Genomic DNA, 25,770 nt, shown 5'->3' with positions numbered 1-25,770 from the left:
ATGAGGGTGTTGGGACTCACTATGGGGAAGTGATCGCTTTCACATTTGACTGGAGTAGAGTGCTTGGAGAGCCAGGCCCGTTTCGGAACCGGCTGTACGGTTAGACAGAGCAGCCTCAGGACAGAGGCTGCAGCTCTGCTCGATGCTGTGAGAGGGCGGAGTGGAGAGAGAGAGAGAGAGAGAGAGAGAGAGAGAGAGAGAGAAGGAGGACATTTTTACCAAAATCCGAGAGAGGGTGGATACAAGCAAAACTAAATAAATATATTATTGCAGAAGCCACGCACGAGTGATGGGGAGGGAGGATGGAGAGGAGAAAGGGAGGGACCGTTCATTTGGAACAGTGTGGGTGGATGCAGTCGTTTGATGTGCAGAGCAACATTAAAGGCATTTCTCTTTTTACATTTGGAAGCGCTGGATTTTTTTCTGCATGGTCCCCATCAGTAACTATGACCACTGCAGCAATTTGTTTGTATCACTATTTATCAAACTATATATTTCATGCATTGTATTTACTTATTTATGCATGAAGTGTCAATTATTTTTTACGATTGTGGAGTGGAGTTTGTAATATCCAGAATCCTACTAATATCAACTTTCCTCCAGTGCTGATATGTTACCAGCAAGGTATTCACATTATTAAGATCCATTGACTAAATACCTTTTGTTAAGGTACAAGAAGCCCTGTATCTCTGACCACTCAGCACATATTGCCCTCCTCGCCGTCCCTTGAGAGAGGATTCCCTCCCTTTGGGTTTGGGAATTTGTTTAATTTATTTGAGACTGTAAATGTGATTAAGGGCAATACAAATTATTTTTTGCCATGCCGACATCAAGGTTTGCTTGAACTCTTGAAATATGCTTTTGATTAATCCCAGCTGTACCCAGTTAAGGTACTTCATCGATCCCAGAGGTACGTTAGTAAAGGTACTTAATTTATCCAAGAGGTATTTTTAGTAAAGGTACTTTATTAATCCCAGGTAGGAAATGCTGTTGTCACAGCAGCAGGTTTGCATGACAGTAGTAGAATAAAAAGAGAGACGCATTAAAAAACTCCTGTTGCTCAGGATTGTGTCAGTCCTCGGTGCTGAAGAGCCAGAGTCATGGGGATCCGTGTACCATGAAAAGAACAGCCCTGGTGCATTCCCAAATGACCCCCACCCTCCCCTGTTCAGAGGAGACATTGTCAGTATTCACAAAGTCTCTCCCACCCCATCCAAAAAACATTTCAGACGCTCCCATCAGAGCCTTCTTTCTAAAAAGAACACGCACAAAAAAAAACACTGACATCAATGATATCACCAACAAAAATGTATGACAAAGCTGCAAAGCTGCCTTTAACCAATCAAACTGTTTCAGATGACCTATTTCCTTCAAGTTGTTGTGTCTTGTTATTCATTAGTTTTTTTTAATGAGCTGGTCTGGAGACAATTTCAATCCTGATGGACACAAAGTAAATCTGAATCTGAATAACCGTGAGAGCACGGGGGCGTGAGCTCCTCCGAAGTCTCCTGGCTTTCTCTCTCAGAGGACACAAACAAGAGCGACTCTGTGGCACCGCTAAACTCAGCGGGGGGGCTCCAGCCGCCTGCCTCAGTGGCCACAAAACTCAGGAACAAGCGAGCGCTTTCACCCGCTGTCTCCAGCCCGGATGGGAAAACAGAAATAATGAGCCTGGACTGTGTGATGTGACGGTTGGGAGGAGCGGAGTGAAAAGAAATGCTGAAATAACTAAAGTTAGTTTTAACGGCTCTATGCTGTTGGACGCAACCGTAAAAGGACGAAGCCACAAAACTATTTTAAGTAAAATCACAGTGTAATAATCAGGTTGAACAAGTCTTAAAACTGTTTAACATGTGTTTAAAGATTAGTTTCACTCTCAGTAAGCAAAGTTAATTGTCAGAAGTCAACCTCAGGGACTACACCTTTGATCAAATCATTTGATAGCCATTATCAAAAGTGCATTTAACGCGTAAATAATAACCCAGAGTCGATGCTATCATCACGTAACATCTGTGGGCTTATGATGTTGCGCCACTGTCTCTCATGGCCCTGAGACCTAACAGTAACAGCGCCTCTCTGTAATTGGTCGAGTTCGGCATGATAAAAAGCCTCTCCGGTAGCTCCAGCATCTCTCAAGGGCTTATGACTTGCCAACTCTGTAACGACGGCCCGACTTGTCTTTGCATAACAGCTGTAGCTCCCTTAAGGCTTTGATGACCAGTGTTTCCATACCAGCTGTCGTCAGTAATAAAGAAAATCAATCCTGTTTAAATCCTGCTTGAAAGGGTCGTCTGCTTTTTCCTGCCGCGTCGCCTAATCACGGCGCAGACTAGCTGGAGTTCGGCCCTAATTAATGTGAGACTAACTTCAGACATTCAAAACAAGCAAGGTGTTAGAGGAGCATATTTAGCCTCCTGAGTTGGGGTTTGATGCGATGCAGGCCAGGCTTCTGTACTGGTACTGATTTGCAATATACCTTATTCCAATACCGACCATATTGGGCTGTTCGTTCCTAAGAATCTTCGGGAAAACCATGACAACTCAATGGACATGTATTCCAAATGCTCCCTACAAATGGAATGCAGAGCAAAAATGTATGCATTGATTCCTCCGAATTTCCCCCACCGAACTAATCAATATGGCCACGACGTCTCTTTTGGGTAGTCGTTGTAAAAAAAAATCAATCATTGTGAACCCTTTATGTGCCTTCAAAGACACACCCAAGCTAAACCTTTTATATTCTCACGGATTTCCAATGACGGAATTCCGGATTTCCAATTATCTCACACACCAATCAACAACCTGGAACACACTAAATGCCACAGCTACTATTGGCTATAACACAGTCAGCCAATTGATCAATGTGTGTGTTCATAAGCACCAACTCTTAACGTACTCCTATGTAAAACACTACCACTACTTAGATAGTGGATCAACAAAATATCCTCATGTCTTGTTTCAGTACTAACTAACGGACTCACAGTCTGGATTAGCATAGCGCAAGCCTCGGGTCGTCTGTGTTTGGAATGCGCCCAGTTGACTTCCATTAAGGTGCAGGCGATGTTTACCCCTATATATAACCGCAACTACAAGTGGCTCTTAATTAACTGATCCGTGGTGGCGAGGAGCAGGCTTGTGTAACCCAAGCAGAACAGGGGCTGTGTAAAAAACAAAGAAGGGCTTTACTGGGCGAGTACAATGGTGGGGGGGGGGCGAAGGAAGACTTTACGTTATCTTAAAGGCTTTGGTGATGATGACACTGGTGCAGTATAAAATGGACTCTGCGGTTACGGCAATGTATTCCTTCTGCATCAAGGTAGGTCCAACGGGCTCCCTGTCACTTTTGATCGAATGCTATTGATTTCTTAGTACCGGTTTCTATTCCATTTCAGTAAATGCCACGTTTATTTTTTGCGATTGTCGTTGTTTCATGTTCCATACTTTAAATGTACCAAGATTCACTGTAAGTTTGTCTATTTTGGCTGTACACACACAAGTCTGGATATCAGGATACAAACACACTCTGAATCACTGAAAAGGCAATAGCTATAGCATGTTTCTTCACAGATCTTCGTCTTCAGGGTTAAACCATGAGCACCGACGGGGAAATGTCTGTCTTTGGGGAAGCCGCCCAGTACCTCCGCAAGTCTGAGAAGGAGCGCATCGAAGCCCAGTCGCGGCCCTTCGACAGCAGGGGGGCGTGCTTTGTCAGCGAGGAAAAGGAGCTGTACGTGAAGGCCGAAGTCCAGGACCGGACGGATGGCAAAGTCACGGCCAAAACCCTGGATGACAGAGTAGGTCACCTACGAAAGCTTGCACTTGCGCTGTAGCAGTTTGTAACAAACGTTGTTGCGATGGACTCTCCTGTGGTCACTCACTTGACAAACAGAAAAATATTTCTGATTCGTATAGCTCTGTCCAAAAGATTGTCTTAAACGGATGTGTGCAGAACCTTTGGAGCAACGGGAATTGCTGAGCTTGTTCTAATGTTGATTGCGGGCTTTGATTGTTTGACCTGCAAACCCTGTGATTAATGAGTCTGCCAAATGTGTAAATGTAAAAAAAAATGTAAAAAACGTCATCATTTCTGCATTCTGATCGTTAGGATATATAACTCTATGCATTGACCTCTTTAAAAATGCTGGTGTCTGCTTTTTATTCTTGTTCTGCTTGGTGGTGTGTCTCCCCAGACGTTGGTGGTGAGGGAGGACCAGGTGTTCCCCATGAACCCCCCTAAGTACGATAAGATCGAGGACATGGTGATGATGACCCACCTCAACGAGCCCGCCGTGCTGTACAACCTGAAGGAGCGCTACGCCGCCTGGATGATCTACGTAAGCAGCGCACACGCAGACACACACAAGGAGACGATGATGAAAAGTGGCGCAGGACTTTTGAAACTACGGTGTCTAGTGCCTTAGCATTTATATTTTCATTTGTATCAAGATCAGAATGTATTAGAATATATTCTTGCAATGCAGTCAATATGTAATATTATTCACCAGACTTGATTGCACTGATTAAATGTTAATCAAACACTCTGAAAGCATAGCTTGAAACCAGCCTCTGGATGCTTAGTTAATTAACTAATGAGTTACTTTGGTGAATTATTACCTAATTAAATACAAATCAATGGATCCCTGCTTCATCTCTGTAGGCCTCCTCTGATCTTTTCTCCATTTAATTAATCCTACTCTTATCTGTTGTCTTCTCTACTTGCCATTTGGTGTTTTTTGAGATGCGAGAATTTTCTGTATCCTTGCAAATGGACAATAAAGTTCTGAAACTCGTAACTTCTTTGTGGACCTCCTCTGTCGTCTTCTCTCAATCTCTGTAGACCTACTCTGGGCTCTTCTGTGTGACGGTGAACCCTTACAAATGGCTGCCGGTCTACAACCCCGAGGTGGTCCAGGCGTACCGTGGGAAGAAGAGGATGGAGGTCCCTCCTCACATCTTTGCACTTTCGGACAACGCCTATCAGCTAATGCTCACAGGCAAGTTGACTGGACTTACTGCTGAGGGGGATTACGTAGGGTGTTTGGTGAATCAAATGTCTTACATTTCCTCGTCTTTAACTTGTGTTCCCTTTTCTCTACAGATCGTGTGAATCAGTCTATTCTTATCACGTAGGTATTATTTTTGTAGATTGCCCATCACAAATGTAAGCATGTACAGGGATCAAAAAAGGTTTTTCCTGTTATTTGGTTTGTTATAGTGGAGAATCCGGAGCGGGAAAGACTGTAAACACCAAACGTGTCATCCAGTACTTTGCGACAATCGCAGTTTCTGGGGACAAGAAGAAGGAGACCAGCAGCAAAATGAAGGTGGCCTCCATTTTGTTTTCAATTAAGAGTCAATTAAGTCCTCTACCCCGTGTTTATTTCAAACAAGGACGTATGCTCCTTTTAAAGGGAACCCTGGAGGATCAAATCATCCAGGCCAACCCCCTGCTGGAGGCCTTCGGTAACGCCAAGACTGTCAGGAACGACAACTCCTCTCGCTTCGTGAGTCCGTTTACAGACAAACAGCTTTTCATATGCTTAATATTTTCATATACTTAATATTATAATGCTATTATTAAATTATTGAACATTACAGATAATCAATTTAACGTGCTTGATTCTTAAACATGTTTTTATAGGGTAAATTCATTAGAATACACTTTGGCACAACTGGAAAACTTTCTTCAGCTGATATTGAAACATGTAAGTCTGATGTTTACCACCTTCATAATATATTCTTATGTTTTATGTTATATACTACTATTTATATAATTTTCCCATTTAATTGTTTTTCCGTTTTCGTTTTTCTACACTTTATTGGCACAGATCTGTTGGAGAAATCGAGAGTGACGTTTCAGTTAGCAGCGGAGCGTAGCTACCACATCTTTTATCAGCTGACTTGCAACAAGAAACCTGAGCTTATTGGTAATAGGCTTCACACACACACAAACACACACACACACACACACACACACACACACACACACACACACACACACACACGTGTTAGATAGATGGGTTGGTACTTGATGTGCTTGGTGTTCCAGATCTGCTCCTCATCACCACCAACCCGTTCGACTTCTCCTTCATCAGCCAGGGGGAGATCACTGTGAAGAGCATCAATGACGCAGACGAGCTGATGGCCACCGATGTATGAACACATTCATGCTAGTGAAATGAATGCATGAACATGTATATAAGGGTGAATTATGTTAGCTTAGCAGATAGTTAACTTAGCTTAGTCAATCTTCCATCCTAAAGCAGCAACCATAATATTGGTTTGAGCTTATTGCAGAGCAGTGTTGCTGCAACAAGCTTTCATTCACGTCTGTTATGCCTTTATTGTGGTACACCACTTTTTGTTTTGACAGGAAGCAATTGACATCCTGGGTTTCTCTGCTGAGGAGAAAGCAGGCATCTACAAGATGGTGGGCGCAGTGATGCATTTTGGGAACATGAGGTTCAAGCAGAAACAGCGAGAAGAGCAGGGGGAGCCAGACGGCACACAGGGTGACTTATCATCTGTTTATTCAATGCTAATAACTCAACTTCTATAAGCATTCCCACATAATGTGTTTAGTCTTACTGTAAGGAATGGATTTTACTGCTGCCAGTACCAAATAGTAAAGTAAAGACTGGATCATTTAGACCTGACACCTCAGAAATATGTTTGAGTTTTCAGTGTTCAGAGAATATAAAATCTTTTCGCCGAGTCGCATTGGTGTCAGACTTGAATTAAGACCAGGTGGATCCATAGTTATCGTATTCTTCTCCTGCTTTACGGTCCAGAAGCTGACAAAGCAGCGTACCTCATGGGCCTGAACTCAGCTGACCTGCTCAAGAACCTCTGCTACCCCAGAGTCAAGGTTGGCAACGAGTACGTCACCAAGGGACAGAATGTTCAGCAGGTGAGACAAAGGCTTACAGTTGTCAGGCGTCGAACATGTCAGTCTTAAAGAGCCATTAAGATGGTTTGATCCCCATAACTGAGGGCTGTTTGTTTAGCAAACATAATGTAACCTATCTGGCAGCGGTTGAGCGAGGCACTACCCACCAGACTGCAACACAGGATTTGCACTAGCACCTGTCTGTACTTACATACAGGAAGTTAAATTGAATGAAAGTTACTAATCAGCCTCATCTAACTGCCCACCCTAAGGGAGTAGGCCTTTAGTGAGATAGGATAGTGTCAATCTTGGTGTTTGACTCTCAGATTAATTTCCCTGGGCTCCATCCCATATGTCCACAGCCTGCCATTAGGTCTAACCGTCTCCCCTAATGCAGCGATTGCACATGATTTCTTATTTCGTATTTTAGGTGTACAACTCTATCGGAGCCCTGGCCAAGTCCGTCTACGAGAAGATGTTCTTGTGGATGGTGGTCCGGATCAACCAGCAGCTGGACACCAGACAGCCCAGGCAGCACTTCATCGGCGTCCTGGATATCGCCGGCTTCGAGATATTTGACGTAGGCCTTGTGGTATTAGGATGGACAGGATAGTCTTTTGGTGGTTAATATGTTGACTCCCAGCCAAATGTTCTGGTTTCGAAACTGAAATGTCTAGCTGTAGACATCTTTGAGCAGAGATGTCTCATCCTTGGCTTGTTCCTTCTTGACATTCCCTGCAAGACAATTCCATGCAACTCAGTTGGCATTAAAAGTGTCTGCTAAAAAGTAAATGAATTAGAACTAGATTCAGATGTACGATTTCAGATATTTGGCATACATCGTCTTCAACTATCCTTTATACGATACTAGAACCTGACCCAAATTCTGATTGATTTGTTTTTTATTTCCAGTTCAATTCCCTGGAACAGCTGTGCATCAACTTCACCAACGAGAAGCTCCAGCAGTTCTTCAACCACCACATGTTTGTGTTGGAGCAAGAAGAGTACAAGAAGGAAGGTATCGACTGGGAGTTCATTGACTTTGGCATGGACCTGGCAGCCTGCATCGAGCTCATCGAGAAGGTAAACTGCACTGTTTCAAACAATACAGACACTTTAACTCAGATCAACTAATGTGAAAAGGGAACCTCCACCACAATCCACCAGGAAACATGAACTATCTAACTAGTGAATCAATCCATCCATCTTCTTCTTCTATGTCCTCAGCCGATGGGCATCTTCTCCATCCTGGAGGAGGAGTGCATGTTCCCCAAGTCATCCGACGTGTCCTTCAAGAACAAGCTGTACGACCAGCACCTGGGCAAGAACAACTGCTTCCTGAAGCCCAAGGCCGTGAAGGGCAAGCCAGAGGCCCACTTTTCCCTGTTCCACTACGCCGGTACCGTGGACTACAACATCTCGGGCTGGCTGGACAAGAACAAGGACCCGCTGAATGAGTCAGTGGTGCAGCTCTACCAGAAGTCATCGGTCCGGATACTGTCTATGCTGTACGCAAGCTTCTCCGCGACAGACGGTAATGATAACCAATCCTCTGGGCTCAAATAATGTTACAAGAAATGTTGGTTCTGTGTCTCAATTGGTAAGGCAGGACATTAAAAGTGCCAGGGTTGGCCCACCCCTCTCTGAGAAATGCATGCACTGGTATTGTTTGTAATTTACATACCGGACATAAAGGCTTATGTGCAAAAGACGCATTGGTAAATTACAAGGAGAAAATAAATAAATCTTTCTGTAATTGAAATGATGGTGAAAGTTGTTTTGAATGTGAAGCAGTGGGAAGCGGCGCCAAGAAGGGAGCCAAGAAGAAGGGAGCCTCCTTCCAGACGGTGTCCGCCTTATTCAGGGTGAGCGCTCATCTTAGGTTATCCATCGCAGGTACTCTCTGAGCTGTCATTATCAAGTCAATGATAATGACAATTTAACATTCAAATCTGAAAACCTGATTTGAATGAATGCAAAAAAGTGTAATCGGTTAGAGGTAAATTCTAAGTAATAACACACCTGCAAACTTGTAGCTTTTGGGCGACAATCGCCGTTTTCTTGGTCAATTGGGTCATTCACATGAATCATGTAGAATCTGAGAGGTTTTTTTAGGCGGGGAAGGCTATCCTTCATATGCATGCCATGCAGGCTAGAATTGCGAAACATTATTGGATAATTCTTATAATTGTCATTTCCCTGGGCCAATTGGAATCTCAGCACTTGTGGTGTGTACCTGAATACTCGAACGCCAGACTTCCGAGTCGAAAGTCGAAAATCTCCCAGCTTTCTCGAAGGCACGCCCCCTTTTTGTCTTCATCTTTCGGAAATCTGAGAGTAGACCGAGAGCAGTGATTACGCTCTCAACAAAATGGCTGCGCCCGTGAAGAGATTTTACTTTTATGTATTTGTATTTGCTAAAGAGGCTAATGTAGCTAACAATAAACAACAACTAGCCAATTTCATTACACAATCACAAAGACGCACAGGAAATCTATGATTGGCATTTTCCAAAGCCAGTCCTTGCGACAAAATGCCAGCGGTGGAACAAGATAACAAACGCTGTCACTGTTTACCTGTGTACAGACATGGTTCCCTTTCAAAACACTCGATTCCAGGTACGCGTTACCTGCCCGCACACACCTCAGCCAAATTGAGATGCCAAAACTATACGGCAAGAAAGCATTAAAAATTAGTGTTTTTCAGAGATGGAAGTTACTTGAGAAAAGATTTTTTTAAAAATTAAGCGGTTTAGCTGCCTTACCAGTATTTTACCCCTTCAGGAGCATTTATATCGAAATTAGAAGATAAAATTAACATACCGTGATATAATATCGTTACCGTCTATGCCTCAAATCATACCGTGACATACATTTTAGTCCATAAAGTACAGCCCTAATTTGAAGGAACTATGTTATTTTAAATTCGAGGTAAGTCAAGCTTTTTGGAGCAAAAACCATAGCTATTTGTTTGCTTGATTCAACTAACGTTGATGTGATATAATTTACAATAATATTGTGTTTTTAGGACCGAGTCAACGCCAAGTACTGCACGAACGTAGACACTGCATAAAGTTAGTAAATTCTAACAACATAGGGCTATTTAGATAAATAATCTGGCGAGGGTGTTGTCCCTAGGCTAATACACCAACAGCAAATTTCTGTATAATAAAGGGCTTCATTTTGCATCCAAGTCATTTGAAGTCTTTCCATTGTATTGTGTGCTACAACCTCCGTAATGAATATTCCGTAGTCGTATATCTCGAAACACTGATCAGTCCTTTGACTGATGATTTTCGCCCCCCCCCCTTGATGCTTAATCAAAGCTCTAAGTAATTTAACATTCAAAGCGATAAACCGGATTTGAATGGATACAAAAAAGTTAAAGATTTTAAATTTAGATTAATCTCACTATGAAGAAACGCAAAAGCGTCTCACTCCCTCAAGCTGTCCTGTTCAATAAACTTTACACATAAATCTGAAATAACGACTACTAGATCAGCTAAACATTTTAACCTCTTGACGATAATTGTGTTGTTGTTGTTCTTCAGGAGAACCTCGGGAAGCTCATGACCAACCTGAGAACCACCCACCCTCACTTTGTGCGCTGTTTGATTCCCAATGAGAGCAAAACACCCGGTGAGCAAACGTCCAAATAGGAAAACACAGAAACTTCAATATCTGCAGTCTACCTGGAGGTATTCCTGAGCTAGATGCCCCCTAACCCCTACCTGCTTGATAATGACATTCACTATATGCAATACACCACTATAGAAACATAGGACAAACTAATAACGGGGCCAGGAGGCTACTGAAAGGTACTGGGTCAGATCCCCAATGTCTACAGCCTAATGAGCCCTAACCCCTACAGATTCAGATACATGCCATTAATAGAGAGAAGGTAGGGGTTAGGGTACACTAGCCCTAACCCCTACCTCCACATTAATATCATGTGTCTGAATTCACTACTCATAGCTTTGAATACAATTAATTATAAAAGGACACATCTAGACACAGCAGTTTTAATGTTTGTTTTCTAACTTGTCGTGCAGGTGTGATGGAGAACTCCCTGGTCATCCACCAGCTGCGCTGTAACGGGGTGCTGGAGGGCATCCGGATCTGCAGGAAGGGCTTCCCCAGCAGAATCCTCTACGGGGACTTCAAACAGAGGTACACAACACTCTCATAGATAGCAATAGCTAGGCTCAGTCAAACAAAGCTATGTAAGATAAGACAACATAAACTAAACTAAGCTTAACCAAGCTATTCTAAAGCAAGATAAGATGAGGTAAGACTTAAGTAAGCTAAAATGCAGCAAAGCTAAATCATAATTTGATTGATTGTATTATATTTAAAATGTCATATGTAGGGGAAATGGGCAAAGAAGAAATTAACCTAGAAAGATATCATAAATTGGGTAATATAGTAAACGATAAATCAAGTGTAGTAGGGTAATGTCAAACATATATCCCACAGGTACAGGATTCTGAATGCCAGTGCCGTTCCCGAGGGCCAGTTCATGGACAACAGGAAGGCTGCTGAGAAGCTGCTAGGCTCCATCGATGTGGACCACACGCAGTACAAGTTCGGACACACTAAGGTTTGCATTTGTGCGTCCGATGGTCTCAAGGGGTTGATTAAATGGCGACCGCAGCAAGACATAAATAGCAAAACAAGTACATTTAATTAACTCATTTATTTATTCATCTTTTATGGATTTTAATTTTTTCAGTTATGGAATTGTTCTATGTAATTAGTATACGTTGTTGATAATCCCATTATTTCACTGAAATCACTGCTGTTCCTGCCATTGAACTAGAATATTAATCAATCACTTCTAATCAATCAGTTTCCTTCTTACTAATAATTGGTTGTTTTTTTGCAGGTTTTTTTCAAGGCCGGTCTCCTGGGAGCTCTGGAGGAGATGCGTGACGAGCGCTTAGCCCACGTGGTCACCTCCACCCAGGCCCTGTGTCGGGCCTACGTGGTCCGCCTGGAGTACCAGAAGATGGTGTTGAGAAGGTAACCTTTCAGGCTCCCCAAACCCAACTTATTTTCGATGAAAATTAATGTAATGGGTTACAGAGTGTTGCTTTGGTTTAATACAAATCCCAACTGTAATTAACAAAGTAAAATAAAAAAATATTACATGTAGGCCTAAATATGGAAATAAATTGCCCCCTATAGTTTAAACGCATACCATTACATGTATTCCCCCTTACGGGCAACTTTGGGTTACCAGGCAACGTCAAGCAAAACTTCTGGCTAGGCCTCTAACATCTCCCAGAAGAGGGCCAGGGGACTAGTTGGGTCAGGACTAGTTCAAACAGAGGGTGTGGTATCCATCTAACGGGGAACTCAACCTGCCTTTGCTTTGGCAGGGAGGCCATCTACACGGTGCAGTACAACATCCGCTCCTTCATGAACGTGAAGCACTGGCCCTGGATGCGGCTCTACTTCAAGCTCAAGCCTCTGTTGAAGAGTGCCGAGTCTGAAAAGGAGATGCTCCAGATGAAGGAGGACTTCACCAAGCTCAAGGAAGACCTGGCCAAGTCCGAGAACAAGCGGCGGGAGATGGAGGAGAGAATGGTCTACTTCGTGCAGGAGAAGAACGACCTCGTCCTTCAAGTCCAATCAGTAAGTCAGACCACGTCAAGTGTCAATCTGACAATCAAATGATTAATAAGAAAATCGTATTCAGGACCATCACCATTCATCCACCATCAATGCTCCGATTTAGAGAACGCAAATGCTGGACTGATGTGCTGCATGTAATCTTTGGTGTACATCATTGTATCATCTGCATAGCGTGTTAACCTGGTCATGGCGTCCTCACATTCACTGTGCGTTCTGCGCCAGGAGGGGGACAACCTGCTGGACTCGGAGGAGCGCTGTGAGAACCTGATCCAGAGCAAGGTGCAGATGGAGGCCAAGCTGAAGGAGGTGTCAGAGCGGCTGGAGGACGAGGAGGAGGTGAACGCCGAGCTGACCGCCAAGAAGAGGAAGCTGGAGGACGAGAGCTCCGAGCTGAAGAAGGACATCGATGACCTGGAGCTCACTCTGGCCAAGGTGGAGAAGGAAAAGCACGCCATAGAGAACAAGGTACACTGGGGGGAAAAATATATGCCATGGACCAACCTACCATTATGCCCATTGGGAAATGACTGGTTTAGGATCAATGACGGTTATAGAAAGCTTTCTTTCAAATACTTTTGATGTATTTTCTCTCCTTAGGAGTGATAGCATGTGATAGTACTTTATTGATCCCAGAAGGGGAAGTTTGGGGCAGGACGGTCAGTGGATAAGGCGTTCAACTCCCAGTTGAGAGGTTCTGGGTTCCTCGATCAAATTTCCAGAACTGTTCCTCAATGAAATGCATTCATATTCCCATTGGCATTGTCCCCGCTAAGGACTACATTGAGATAAAAGTATTTACTGCAAGTCCCAGTCAACTGTTTTTGCGATCCACAATTAGATGAAGAATCTAACAGACGAGATCATGAGTCAAGACGAGAACTTGGTGAAGTTGACCAAGGAGAAGAAGGCCCTGCAGGAAGCACAGCAGCAGACCCTGGACGACCTCCAGTCAGAGGAGGACAAGGCCAACACACTGGCCAAGGCCAAGGCCAAGCTGGAACAGCAGGTCGACGAGGTGGGCCCGCTTGACGCTAACTGGTGGACCTGTAATGTTTTGTCTAAAATAAAAAATCAACAAAAATAAAGCAGTCATACACTATAGGCCTATAAAAACATGAAAAAATCGAGTTACATCACTGACCAGACTCATTTACATTAAGCTCATTTAGCAGACGTTTTTATCCAAAGCAACTTACATTGTGTGCAAAATAGTTTTTAACCAAATGAAGTGCAGAATGATTCGACTTTGTGTGGCCTGTATGACGACCACCCCTGTAACAATTTATATTCACTCTCCTGAATCCTGATAACAAAGCTTCCTTAGATTTATCCAGCCAGAAGGGCACCTTACAATGTTCCTCTCACCTCTAGCTGGAAGGCTCGCTGGAACAGGACAAGAAGGTCCGCATGGATCTGGAGCGAGCCAAGAGGAAGCTGGAAGGGGACCTGAAGCTGGCCCAGGAGACTCTGATGGACATGGAGAACACCACACAGCAGCTGGACGAGAAGCTGAAAAAGTATTTCCATTTAAAATCATGTTACAAAAATGAACACATAATAAAGTGTATCTAACAGTGTATAATACCATTTTGACATGGGCCATTTATATTGTACCGATCACTTAAGTTGTTTTGCTTGTGTTTAATCTCCCTTTTTGTAAAACCTTCCTGTTACACACAGTGTAGTAAATATCACTATGTCACTGTGTTTTCAGCATTGCATTTGTGCTTTAGGAAATGGTACACATTTCATTCCTTCCCATTTCCTCTCTTCCCGTCATGCTCTCTTCGTGCTTTCATTCATCCTACAGAAAGGACTTTGAGGTGTCTCAGCTTCAGACAAAGTTCGAGGATGAGCAGTGCCTTGGAGTTCAGCTTCAGAAGAAGATAAAGGAACTGCAGGTAACCAGGCAACAAATAAATCTGAGAGGAGACCAGAGATGTGATCCCTAAGAGGAGATAAGACAAGATGGGATAAGGTTCCAGAGATAACATTACATGTGCAACACTTTATTAATCCATTATGGGGAATGTAGGACAGCAGCAGAAGCAGCAGCAGAACACAATTTAAAATCAGAATAAGCAAAGTATACAAAAAATAAACATGTACAGACACACAATTTAAAAAACCCATAAAACCCAGGATAAAGAGTGCTTTAAAAAATCGTTTTTCACAGTTAAATTTCAGTTGACTAAGTAGAATCAGCGCGTTGCCCCCCCGCGTGCAGGCCCGCATTGAGGAGCTGGAGGAGGAGATGGAGGCGGAACGCTCATCCCGGGCCAAGGTGGAGAAGCAGAGGTCCGACCTGTCCCGGGAGCTGGAGGAGATCAGCGAGAGGCTGGAGGAGGCGGGCGGAGCCACCGCCGCCCAGGTGGAGGTCAACAAGAAGCGGGACGCCGAGTTCCTGAAGCTGCGCCGGGACCTGGAGGAGAGCTCCCTGCAGCACGACGCCACCTCCGCCACCCTGCGCAAGAAGCACGCCGACAGCGTGGCGGAGCTGGGCGAGCATGTGGACAACCTCCAGAGGGTCAAGCAGAAGCTGGAGAAGGACAAGAGCGAGCTGAAGATGGAGGTGGACGACCTGTCGAGTCACATGGAAGCCATCGCCAAGTCCAAGGTTCGCCAATAGTCTTTCGTAGGTTTTGGATGAAGCTTGGGTGTTTTATTATGTAAGAAAGTACATCTCTCTTGAAACTTTAAACACTTTGTCATCTTTATAATTAGCTTGTGAAAGATAGTGAGTTGAGAAAAATTTTATTTATTTTGCGGCCATTTAGATCAATTTGGAAAAACTGTGCCGCTCGCTCGAAGACGGTCTCCACGAAGCCAAGGCCAAAGAGGAGGAACATCAGAAACTGATTAATGACCTGTCCAGCCAGAAAGCACGTCTGCAGACTGAAAATGGTGAGATGTATTCTATCCCATTAGAATATCAATAATCAGTAGAGAACTGCTGAGGCCTGCACCGGAGCACAGAGGTGGCGCCAGATCAATATTATTTGACAGTAATAAGTTAGGGCTATGCTTTTCCATTGTGGGGCATACACCATTGTTTGTGGCGTACTCGCATATGTACGCACTGCCCATTATGCCTTGAGGAGATATGGCTTGCAGAATTGGTGATTTATTTTAAATCAAGTCTCATAACAAACCTTTTAAGAATGGCTTTTATTTGTTTTCTCTCAATTCATATTTCCTCTTGACGTCTCAAATTGTATCTCACATTTGATTTAATTTGTATCGATTGCCGCCCTCCCTCCACGTCCGCCTCTACCTTGTTAACCTTTCTCCCCGCCTACACTGATGGATTCATTTGTTTTTTTATTACAATCCAGCCGAGATGTCTCACCAGCTGGAGGAGAGGGAGTCCCTGATGACCCAGCTGACACGTGGAAGACAAGCAGCCCTCCAGCAGATGGACGAGCTGAAGAGAGTCAACGAGGAGGAGGTCAAGGTGGGACCACGCCAGACAAGCTAGCAAGTGGCGGGCTGTTGTTCGAATTTCAAACACCTCCATCTTAAATTGCCTTGATTGTTTTCTACCCAGGCCAAGAGCTCCCTGGCCCACGCTCTGCAGTCGGCGCGCCACGACTGCGAGCTCCTGCGGGAGCAGTACGAGGAGGAGCAGGAGGCCAAGGGGGAGCTGCAGAGAGGCCTGTCCAAGGCCAACAGCGAGGTGGCCCAGTGGAGGACCAAGTACGAGACGGACGCCATCCAGAGGACCGACGAGCTGGAAGAGGCCAAGTAAGCCAACGCAATGCTGCCTTTGAGTCTACTTCTGCTAGATCTACTGCTGCTCCTGGATCTACTTCTACTGCTATGACAGCTGTGCCTTGGTTTATCTTAGCATATCATACCACTACTACTATTGCTGGTTCTGCTACTAATAGTAACAATGCTGTTACCACTGATACTGCTACTACTGCTGCTACTACTGCTACTAACACTGCTGTTACTACTGATACCACTACTACTACTACTACTACTACTACTACTACTACTTATTCTGTGGACATGCAGGTAGTGTCATGTCCAGAGAAAGCTACCAGGCATGGCCGGCGAGTCTTGCGGTGAACCACACCAGACCACCAAACCAAGCGTCTGCAGAGGTGCAGAGAATATGTTTACATGACAAAATGAACGAAGGTATTAACACGTACCGCCATTCTCCCATCTTAGATGTGTCACTGACAACTCAGCAAGCGTAAAACTGTGCTGACGTTCCCCTCCACCAGGAAGAAGCTTGCCTTGCGTCTCCAGGAGGCAGAAGAGGCCATGGAGGCTATGAACTCCAAGTGCTCGTCCATGGAGAAGACCAAGCAGCGGCTGCAGGGCGAGGTGGAGGACCTGATGCTGGACGTGGAGCGCTCTAACGCCGGCGCCTCCGCACTGGACAAGAAGCAGAGGAACTTCGACAAGGTGAGCGGACGACTAATACGTTCTGAAAGTACTGCGAAATGAGCTGACATGAATGGGTGGACATTGTTCAAAGCGGTGGCCAGATCCGGTCACTGAAAACCCAAGTTCAAAACTGAATTACAGGATTAATATTACACTGTTACAGAATACAGGTTGGTTGAAAACAACGTCAATATGAGGGTTGAAGGTCCAGTGTGTAGACTACAGTGGCTTGTGTTGGCTTTAATTGTCAGTAGGTACATCCAAAATGATGTCATTGTCTACGACAGCATCTAGTCACCAAGTGTCAAGTGGTGAGGTTCCTTGATGGATTATAATTGTATGAAAGCGATATTTAGTCTGTAAAACAGTTTTTACGTTTTCTATTCATCACAATCCAAAAATGCTTTTGAAGAGGGGGTTTGTTGAGGTCTTGATGTGCTCATTCCACAACTCAATATACCAGTGGTGTCAACCAGAAACATGTCAACATGAGTGCAGGTGTTGTCTGAGTGGAAGCAGAAGCACGAGGAGGGCCAGACGGAGCTTGAGTCGGCCCTGAAGGAGGTCCGCTCCCTGGACACCGAGAACTTCAAGATGAGGAACGCCTACGAGGAGGCCCTCGAGAACCTGGAGGTCCTCAGGAGGGAAAACAAGAACCTGCAAGGTAGGTTCCGCTCTCTCATGCTCTCTCGCTCTCTCTCGCTCTCTCTCGCTCTCTCTCTCTCTCTCTCTCTCGCTCTCGCTCGCTCTCTCTCGCTCTCCATCTCTTGCTCTCTCTCTCTCACTCTAACACTCTCTCTTACGCTCTCTCTCTCCTCTCTCTCGCTCTCTCTCGCTCTCTCTCGCTCTCCATCTCTCGCTCTCTCTCTCACTCTAACACTCTCTCGCTCTCTCTCTCTCACTCTAACACTCTTACGCTCTCTCTCACTCTCTCTCTTACTCTCACACACTCTCTCTCTCAGTCTCACACTCTCTATCTCACTCTCACTCTCTCTCATCTCACACTCTCTCTGTAACCTTCACTCTCACTCTCAGTCCCACGCACTCTCTCTCTTTCTCTCTCTCTCTCTCTCTCTCACTCTCACTCTCTCTCTCACTCTCGCTCAAAATCAAGAGGCTTCATTGCATTGAAAACATACATTAACATTGCCAAAGGACAATTAGGAAAGAAAAAACACAACAAAACCAATAGATTAAAATATATACCCAGTGAAATAATACTTTGACTAGGATTCGAATAATTTGCGTGCGTGTTCTCGTGTCTTCTCCTGCTCTCTATTGCTACTGCTACGCTCAGCTTGCTCTTTATTTGACTGCCTTTTTGATTCAGAGGAGATTATGGATCTCACTGAGCAGCTTGGGGAAACTGGCAGAACCATGCATGAGCTGGAGAAGTCCAAGAAACAGACAGACATGGAGAAGACGGAGGCTCAGACTGCTCTGGAGGAGGCGGAGGTAAAGAAGCCTTACATATCACCATTTAATAAAGTTAAACACCTAGAACTACGCTCTACTCCATGAATCCCTTCTCCAACTTCACGTTTACATTTCTTCTCTGAACACACAGGCCCACACTAAGACACTGTGTCTTTCAACGCAATGTCAATCATGCAGCATATAATGATGTTTACCACTATTGATACGTGACACTACGTAATGCGTACGTTTTACATATTCTTATTCTAAGGAATATGTCAATCCTATTCATACATCAATTTAATTCCCCTGTAGGTCTGCTGCTGCTACACCCACATTTCCCGTTTGGGATCATTCAATTTAAATTTAAATATTTTTGATTTTTAAAATGTGCCTTTGTTTGTGTATTTTTTTATATCTTCGTTTCATTGTTCAATATCCATATCCAGATATCTGTAGTGTGTATGATCCTATTCCTCGCTGTGCAAAAATATCAAAAAATAACTCCTTCCGCCCAGGCCACCTTGGAGCATGAGGAGTCTAAGATGCTTCGGGTGCAGCTTGAGCTGAACCAGCTGAAGGCCGAGGTGGACAAGAAGGTCTCTGAGAAGGACGAGGAGATGGAACAGCTGAGGCGGAGCAGCCAGCGGCTGGCCGACTCCATGCAGACCACGCTGGACGCCGAGGTCCGCAGCCGCAACGACGCCCTGAGGGTGAAGAAGAAGATGGAGGCCGACCTGAACGAGATGGAGATGCAGCTCAGCCACGCCAACAGACAGGCGTCCGAGGCCCAGAAACAGCTGAAGAACGTACAGGTTCAGCTCAAGGTAACGTGTCGTGCCGTAGCCAACAAAGTCAACCAGCCTAAAACAGCCACAAAAGCAATCGTTGTCAATGGTTGGAGTTGCATAGAAGAGTTCCAAGTGACAAAGATGAGTAACTTCAGTTCCATGAATAAGGCTTAAAGGGGACACATCAAACCACCAGGAGTGAGTGTGATTAGCAGTTACAAGCCGTTTTGAAAATCTGCGTCTTCTGACATCACAAGTGGGCGTGTCCACCTAGATGTGTGCTGGATGGCTTGTAACTGCTAATCACACACACCTGGGGGTATAATGTGTCACCTCCAAGTCACATATACAAGACTCCTTCAATACTATGTGTAATGTATTCGTGTGTCTATGTGTGTTTGTAGGAGGTACAGGTCCACCTGGAGGACTCCCTGAAGGAGAGCGAGGACATGAAGGAGCAGGTGGCCCTGTCCGAGCGCAGGAGCAACCTGGTGCAGGCCGAGGTGGAGGAGACCCGAGGAGCTGTGGAGCAGATCGAGAGGAGCCGCAAGGTGGCGGAGCAGGAGCTCCTGGACGCTACGGAGAGGGCCCAGCTCCTCCACTCCCAGGTCGGGCTCCAGCTCCTCTTTTCACCTCCTCCACCTTCTCTTCTTCTTCTTCTTCTTCTTCTCCTTCTCCTCCTCCTCCTCCTCCTCCTCCTCCTCCTCCTCCTCCTCCTCCTCCTCCTTTGGGGATACTCATATCCCTCTCTGATATCTTCCTTGTGCTGTATCTCTGACAGAACACCAGCCTGATCAACAGCCGGAAAAAGTTGGAGGCTGAGCTGACTCAGATCCAGACCGAGATTGAGGACAGTGTTCAGGAGGCCAGAAACGCTGAGGAGAAAGCCAAAAAGGCCATAACAGACGTAAGGATGTACCGTGCATATGGAACCTAATTAGGCTTTGGGAACCCTCTAGTGTGCCAATTGTGGATAATGAGCGGAACGGTTTGGGTTCAAAACAGATCTCTGATCTGCATCTCTGTTATGTTCCCATTAGAGCTCTAGGATCATCAAGAACAGTCTGCTTACTCTTCCCAGGGTTCAAACCCAGCATGGATGAAGCCTTTAGTTTTTATCTACCATCATATATCTCAAACAAACTTCAAGGGCTTCTGAGGTCTGACTCAACACTTTTTAACTCGGTGCTGCTACTTCTAAAAGTCCCAAATTAAATATGACTCACGTCTATGTAGAGGACTATGAATGGCCTTTCTGTTTGATGGGTGATCTATAAAATAACTGTCATGTTTATTGAAGTATTTTAAAAACAAGGTGATGCTTTTTTTAAATAATACATCTATGGGGGGGGCTTTTATTTTGAAAGTGTAAGAAGTAATGGCGCGTGTTTCCTCTGCAGGGGGCCATGATGGCGGAGGAGCTGAAGAAGGAGCAGGACACCAGCGCCCACCTGGAGAGGATGAAGAAGAACCTGGAGGTGACCGTGAAGGACCTGCAGCAGCGCCTGGACGAGGCCGAGAACCTGGCCCTGAAGGGTGGCAAGAAGCAGCTCCAGAAACTGGAGACCAGGGTAGGAAATCTAACCCTCCAATCATGTTCGCCCGCTGGTTGTGTTCTGTAACTACACCTCTGTACATGTTTCAGTTTGTTTCCCTTCATGGTGCCTTTATTGTATTGGTAATTCTATACAAAATAACTATAAATACAACTCCTCACCCATGGTTTGACCTAAGTTCCCTTGAGCAGGGCACCAGTGGCGTCACTAGGCTGTTTTATTCTGGGCTAAAGCCTCGGATGTTATTTAATTAGCCCAGAATGTTTTTTTTGTTGAAAGAAACAACATTATTTTTTTCTTTTTCTTTTTTTTTAGCTTGCTTTACACTAGAAACAAACACAGGGATTCCAGGGGCATCTCAAAATAAAGTAGACTAGTCCTTCTAGATAATCCTTCTGGCAAGAGAATAAATGTTTAAAAACATAAGCTGTTTACCACCTCAAGTGAATTAACCTATCCTATCCCCAGTCATATATATATATATATATACAGTGGGGCAAAAAAGTATTTAGTCAGCCACCAATTGTGCAAGTTCTCCCACTTAAAAAGACGGGAGAGGCCTGTAATTTTCATCATAGGTAAACCTCAGCTATGAGAGACAAAATGAAAAAAAAAATCCAGAAAATCACATTGTCTGATTATAAAAGAATTTATTTGCAAATTATGGTGGAAAATAATTATTTGGTCACCTACAAACCAGCAAGATTTCTGGCTGTCACAGACCTGTAACTTCTTCTTTAAGAGGCCCCTCTGTCCTCCACTTGTTACCTGTATTAATGGCACCTGTTTGAACTCCTTATCAATATAAAAGACACCTGTCCACAACCTCAAACAGTCACACTCCAAACTCCACTATGGCCAAGACCAAAGAGCTGTCAAAGGACACCAGAAACACAATTGTAGACCTGCACCAGGCTGGGAAGTCTGAATCTGCAATAGGTAAGCAGCTTGGTGTGAAGAAATCAACTGTGGGAGCAATTATTAGGAAATGGAATACATACAAGACCACTGATAATCTCCCTCAATCTGGGGCTCCACGCAAGATCTCACCCTGTGGGGTCAAAAATGATCACAAGAACGGTGAACAAAAATCCCAGAACCACACGGGGGGACCTAGTGAATGACCTCCAGAGAGCTGGGACCAAAGTAACAAAGGCTACCATCACTAACACACTACGCCGCCAGGGACTCAAATCCTGCAGTGCCAGACGTGTCCCCCTGCTAAAGCCAGTGCATGTCCGGGCCCGTTTGAAGTTTGCTAGAGAGCATTTGGATGATCCAGAACAGGATTGGGAGAATGTCATATGGTCAGATGAAACCAAAATAGAACTTTTTGGTAAAAACTCAACTCGTCGTGTTTGGAGGAGAAAGAATGCTGAGTTGCATCCAAAGAACACCATACCTACAGTGAAGCATGGGGGTGGAAACATCATGCTTTGGGGCTGTTTTTCTGCCAAGGGACCAGGACGTCTGATCCGTATGACGGAAAGAATGAATGGGGCCATGTATCGTGAGATTTTGAGTGAAAACCTCCTTCCATCAGCAAGGGCACTGAAGATGAAACGTGGCTGGGTCTTTCAGCATGACAATGACCCCAAACACACCGCCCGGGCAACGAAGGAGTGACTTCGTAAGAAGCATTTCAAGGTCCTGGAGTGGCCTAGCCAGTCTCCAGATCTCAACCCCATAGAAAATCTTTGGAGGGAGTTGAAAGTCCGTGTGGCCCAAAAACATCACTGCTCTAGAGGAGATCTGCATGGAGGAATGGGCCAAAATACCAGCAGCAGTGTGTGAAAACCTTGTAAAGACTTACAGAAAACGTTTGACCTGTGTCATTGCCAACAAAGGGCATGTAACAAAGTATTGAGATGACCTTTTGTTATTAACCAAATACTTATTTTCCACCATAATTTGCAAATAAATTCTTTAAAAATCAGACAATGTGATTTTCTAGATTTTTTTTTTTCATTTTGTCTCTCATAGCTGAGGTATACCTATGATGAAAATTACAGGCCTCTCTCATCTTTTTAAGTGGGAGAACTTGCACAATTGGTGGCTGACTAAATACTTTTTTGCCCCACTGTATATATATATATAGGTAAGGTCTGTCTAACTTGTATTCATTTTACTCTGAAATAACTGGAATGGAACTTTAGATGTCCGGGGATTAGCAGCCCAGCAGTCAGGTAGCTATTTAAAGCTATAGTAAACTGTGAATTTTGTTTATTTAGGTAAAGCATTATGAAAAAATGTGCATGCGCAATAAAGCAAAGATTTTTTTATAACGCTCGCTATGCACACATTTTTCCTTTCCCTCTGGGCTAAGCCCCGGATAGTTCAGAGAGCTAGAAACGCCCCTGCAGGGCACTGCCCTTCTTTAAATGTATCAATGCTTACGTGATGCTTTTATGCAAAGCAACGTATAGTGAATTTTAGACACACTTCATTAACGACCAATAGGGGTAAGGCATGTTGCTACAGACATTGGGGTTCAAACCACAACCTTTTTTGTCTGGAAGTCGAACACCCACAGAACACACATAATACTAACATACTTAACATTTTACCTTTGCTCTCCTTGCAGGTACGAGAGCTGGAGAATGAGCTGGAAGCAGAACAGAGGCACGCCATGGAGGCTCTGAAGGGCGGCCGCAAATATGAACGCAGGATTAAGGAGCTCAGTTATCAGGTATGATATACTTCAGTTCACTGCTCTATTTTTGTTTGTAATATCATTTGTGCAATTAAATAGCTCTATATTGTACTGAAACAGCTAGCGTAGCTTCGAACGTGACAGTGATTTGTTCTTGTGAGATGTAGTCGGAGGAGGACAAGAAGAACATGACGAGACTGCAGGAACTGGTGGACAAGCTTCAGATGAAGGTCAAAGCGTACAAGCGGCAGTCGGAGGAAGCCGTGAGTGCCATCATCGTCACTAAACTACGGCTTACATAACTGATCTAGCAAATCTAGCTAAACGATCATTAATCTCGCTGATTGCCTGTTTGTGGCTCATCTAATCAGGAGGAGCAGGCAAACAGCAGCCTGGCCAGGCTGAGGAAGGTTCAGCATGAGCTGGAGGAGGCTGGAGAGAGGGCGGACATCGCAGAGTCCCAGATCAACAAGATGCGGGCCAAGAGCCGTGACGTTGGAAAGGTGGGGTTGATAACCTGTGAAAATTCACAGTATGACCGCTCTTAGCCTACCTTTTAGTCATTTAGCCAACACTTTTATCCATAGCAACTAGATTGTGATTCTTTTGTCACATTTAATCATGGGCCAGAATTGTTCTCATACTCATCTCTAAGTCACTTTCGAAAATGTTAATTATAATAATCAAATGGGTTGTTTGTACTTTCTCAGGGAAAGCCAGGTGCTGAATAAAACTCCATGTTGGGTTGAAGCAGAAGGCAATGGAAGGATCCCTATTCTGTGCTAAAATATCTAACAATGTTTGTAAAGAAATAATATATAGCACATTTATCATAATGGCTTTTATTGTGACATTGAATTACTGTTACTGTTATAATATCATGTTTGGATGTTGCCATTAGTTGTAATAAATAAAACAAATATTTCAAATGTATTACTTGATTTTGTTGACGAATGCCAATCAGTTTTTATCAGTTAAATTTAGGCCTCCAATTAATAATGTTTTGATTTATAAGCAGACAATAGATGTATTCAATTTTAATTGACATGTTGTTGTAATCAAAGGAAACCATTATGCAGAGTGAGTGATTTGTTTGATTATGAGGCAATACTTGTTGGAATAAGTGCGCTGGAATAATTACAAATGTAGGTCTCAAATATTACCTAAAAACGTATTGTTTAATTTTATTTTTATGAAATCTAAAGCCGAAACCTCCTGAATATCTTCATGGTTCCCAAGAGAGCTGTGCCGTGACTGTCTTGGACAGAGTACTGTACAGATATTTAATTGCACTAACCACTGCCTCAATACGTACACACTGTATGTGTTCAGAGTTGTTCCTTCGCTATATGCACTTATATTAACATAAATATGATTAATTAATCATTAATTTAAAAATAATAATAATTCAGACCGAGTAATTTGATTGGACAAGATGCTAATGAAGAATATAACCGTGGTGCCTTTTTACAATTGATGTATCACTCCGCTTCACAGGTGGTTATCATAACTGTCAATTAGCGACCATAAGCTGTTAGGTCCCCTAAAGCGACTGTCAACAGACTCTTTCATTGGTTGTACAATACTTGTTGTACAATAAATGGAAAGACACGGATTCATGTTCATGATACAAAGTCGTTGGCCTGCGGTAACGTGTAGATAAACACGAAGTACCGAGCTAGGAAAATGATTGTGTTGCCTGGCAACAGTCCAGAAAGATGGCCCGCTGCCGAACTTTTTGTGTTTGCGGAGCAAGATAAATGATGAATGAGTGAATGAAGTAAACCAATGTGAATATGTTGTCGCTTACTGGATCTTGTAGAACTGTTGAATAAAAGCCTAAAAGCGAAATAACGGCGGTGATTCCGTAGGTTTAATCAGTACGCTGACCACAGCCTCAGTGCAGCAGCTTCAGGATTGGGAGTGCTGATACAGTACAACAGCTCTCCCTCTCGTGTGATTTTGCTTGTATATATTGAGTGTAGACGGCATGCCCCCAGTGTCATTTTCATAATTTCTTCATTACCTCGTACGTATATATATATATATATATATATATATATATGTATATATATATTTATACAACCGTATAATGTGTATTATATTTTATTTGATGGTTTCTTGACTTGGATGAGAGCTTGTCATGAGGCGACTACATAACCCATGTACTGGGAGTCTCAGAGATGGCACCCTCTGGTGGCGAACAGCTGCTACTGCGACTATCATTCAGACTGGTGGTTGATAAGCTGATTGATTGGTGTCATTTTCATGAACAAAATGTGACTGTGTATGATATAATATGAACTTGTAAAAATATAATCACTCAAAACGACGTTATGTATGTCAACCATTTGCTTAGCAATGCAGATAAAGACAGACTAGGGAAAGATGAATACGATGATAGTTTATTTTTCTTCTTATCTTCTCA

General features: G+C 43.9%; 1 protein-coding gene across 1 annotated transcript; it reads left to right on the top strand.

Annotated features, from left to right (window-relative positions):
* Positions 1–3,590: 3,590 nt before the first annotated feature.
* LOC307083235 (myosin-4-like) lies at positions 3,591–23,890 on the top strand (the record flags this gene model as incomplete). Its single annotated transcript, XM_079747069.1, has 38 exons — positions 3,591–3,794; positions 4,191–4,334; positions 4,838–4,994; positions 5,099–5,126; positions 5,216–5,324; positions 5,412–5,504; positions 5,642–5,705; positions 5,829–5,927; positions 6,050–6,153; positions 6,374–6,512; positions 6,792–6,910; positions 7,320–7,469; positions 7,802–7,972; positions 8,117–8,423; positions 8,684–8,754; positions 10,440–10,527; positions 10,941–11,058; positions 11,365–11,488; positions 11,774–11,910; positions 12,270–12,525; positions 12,748–12,990; positions 13,364–13,540; positions 13,897–14,042; positions 14,336–14,426; positions 14,753–15,142; positions 15,303–15,429; positions 15,861–15,979; positions 16,073–16,269; positions 16,761–16,944; positions 17,425–17,590; positions 18,257–18,381; positions 18,861–19,169; positions 19,538–19,741; positions 19,915–20,040; positions 20,534–20,704; positions 23,274–23,378; positions 23,510–23,605; positions 23,714–23,890. The coding sequence occupies 38 exons, from the start codon at positions 3,591–3,593 to the stop codon at positions 23,888–23,890; spliced, it is 5,835 nt and encodes a 1,944-aa protein (XP_079603195.1).
* Positions 23,891–25,770: the final 1,880 nt, after the last annotated feature.

Source organism: Pollachius pollachius (assembly GCF_949987615.1).
Source record: "Pollachius pollachius genome assembly, chromosome: 11".
In the NCBI taxonomy this organism is placed as follows: Eukaryota; Metazoa; Chordata; class Actinopteri; order Gadiformes; family Gadidae; genus Pollachius; species Pollachius pollachius.
This window is presented reverse-complemented; position numbering and strand designations above follow the sequence as displayed.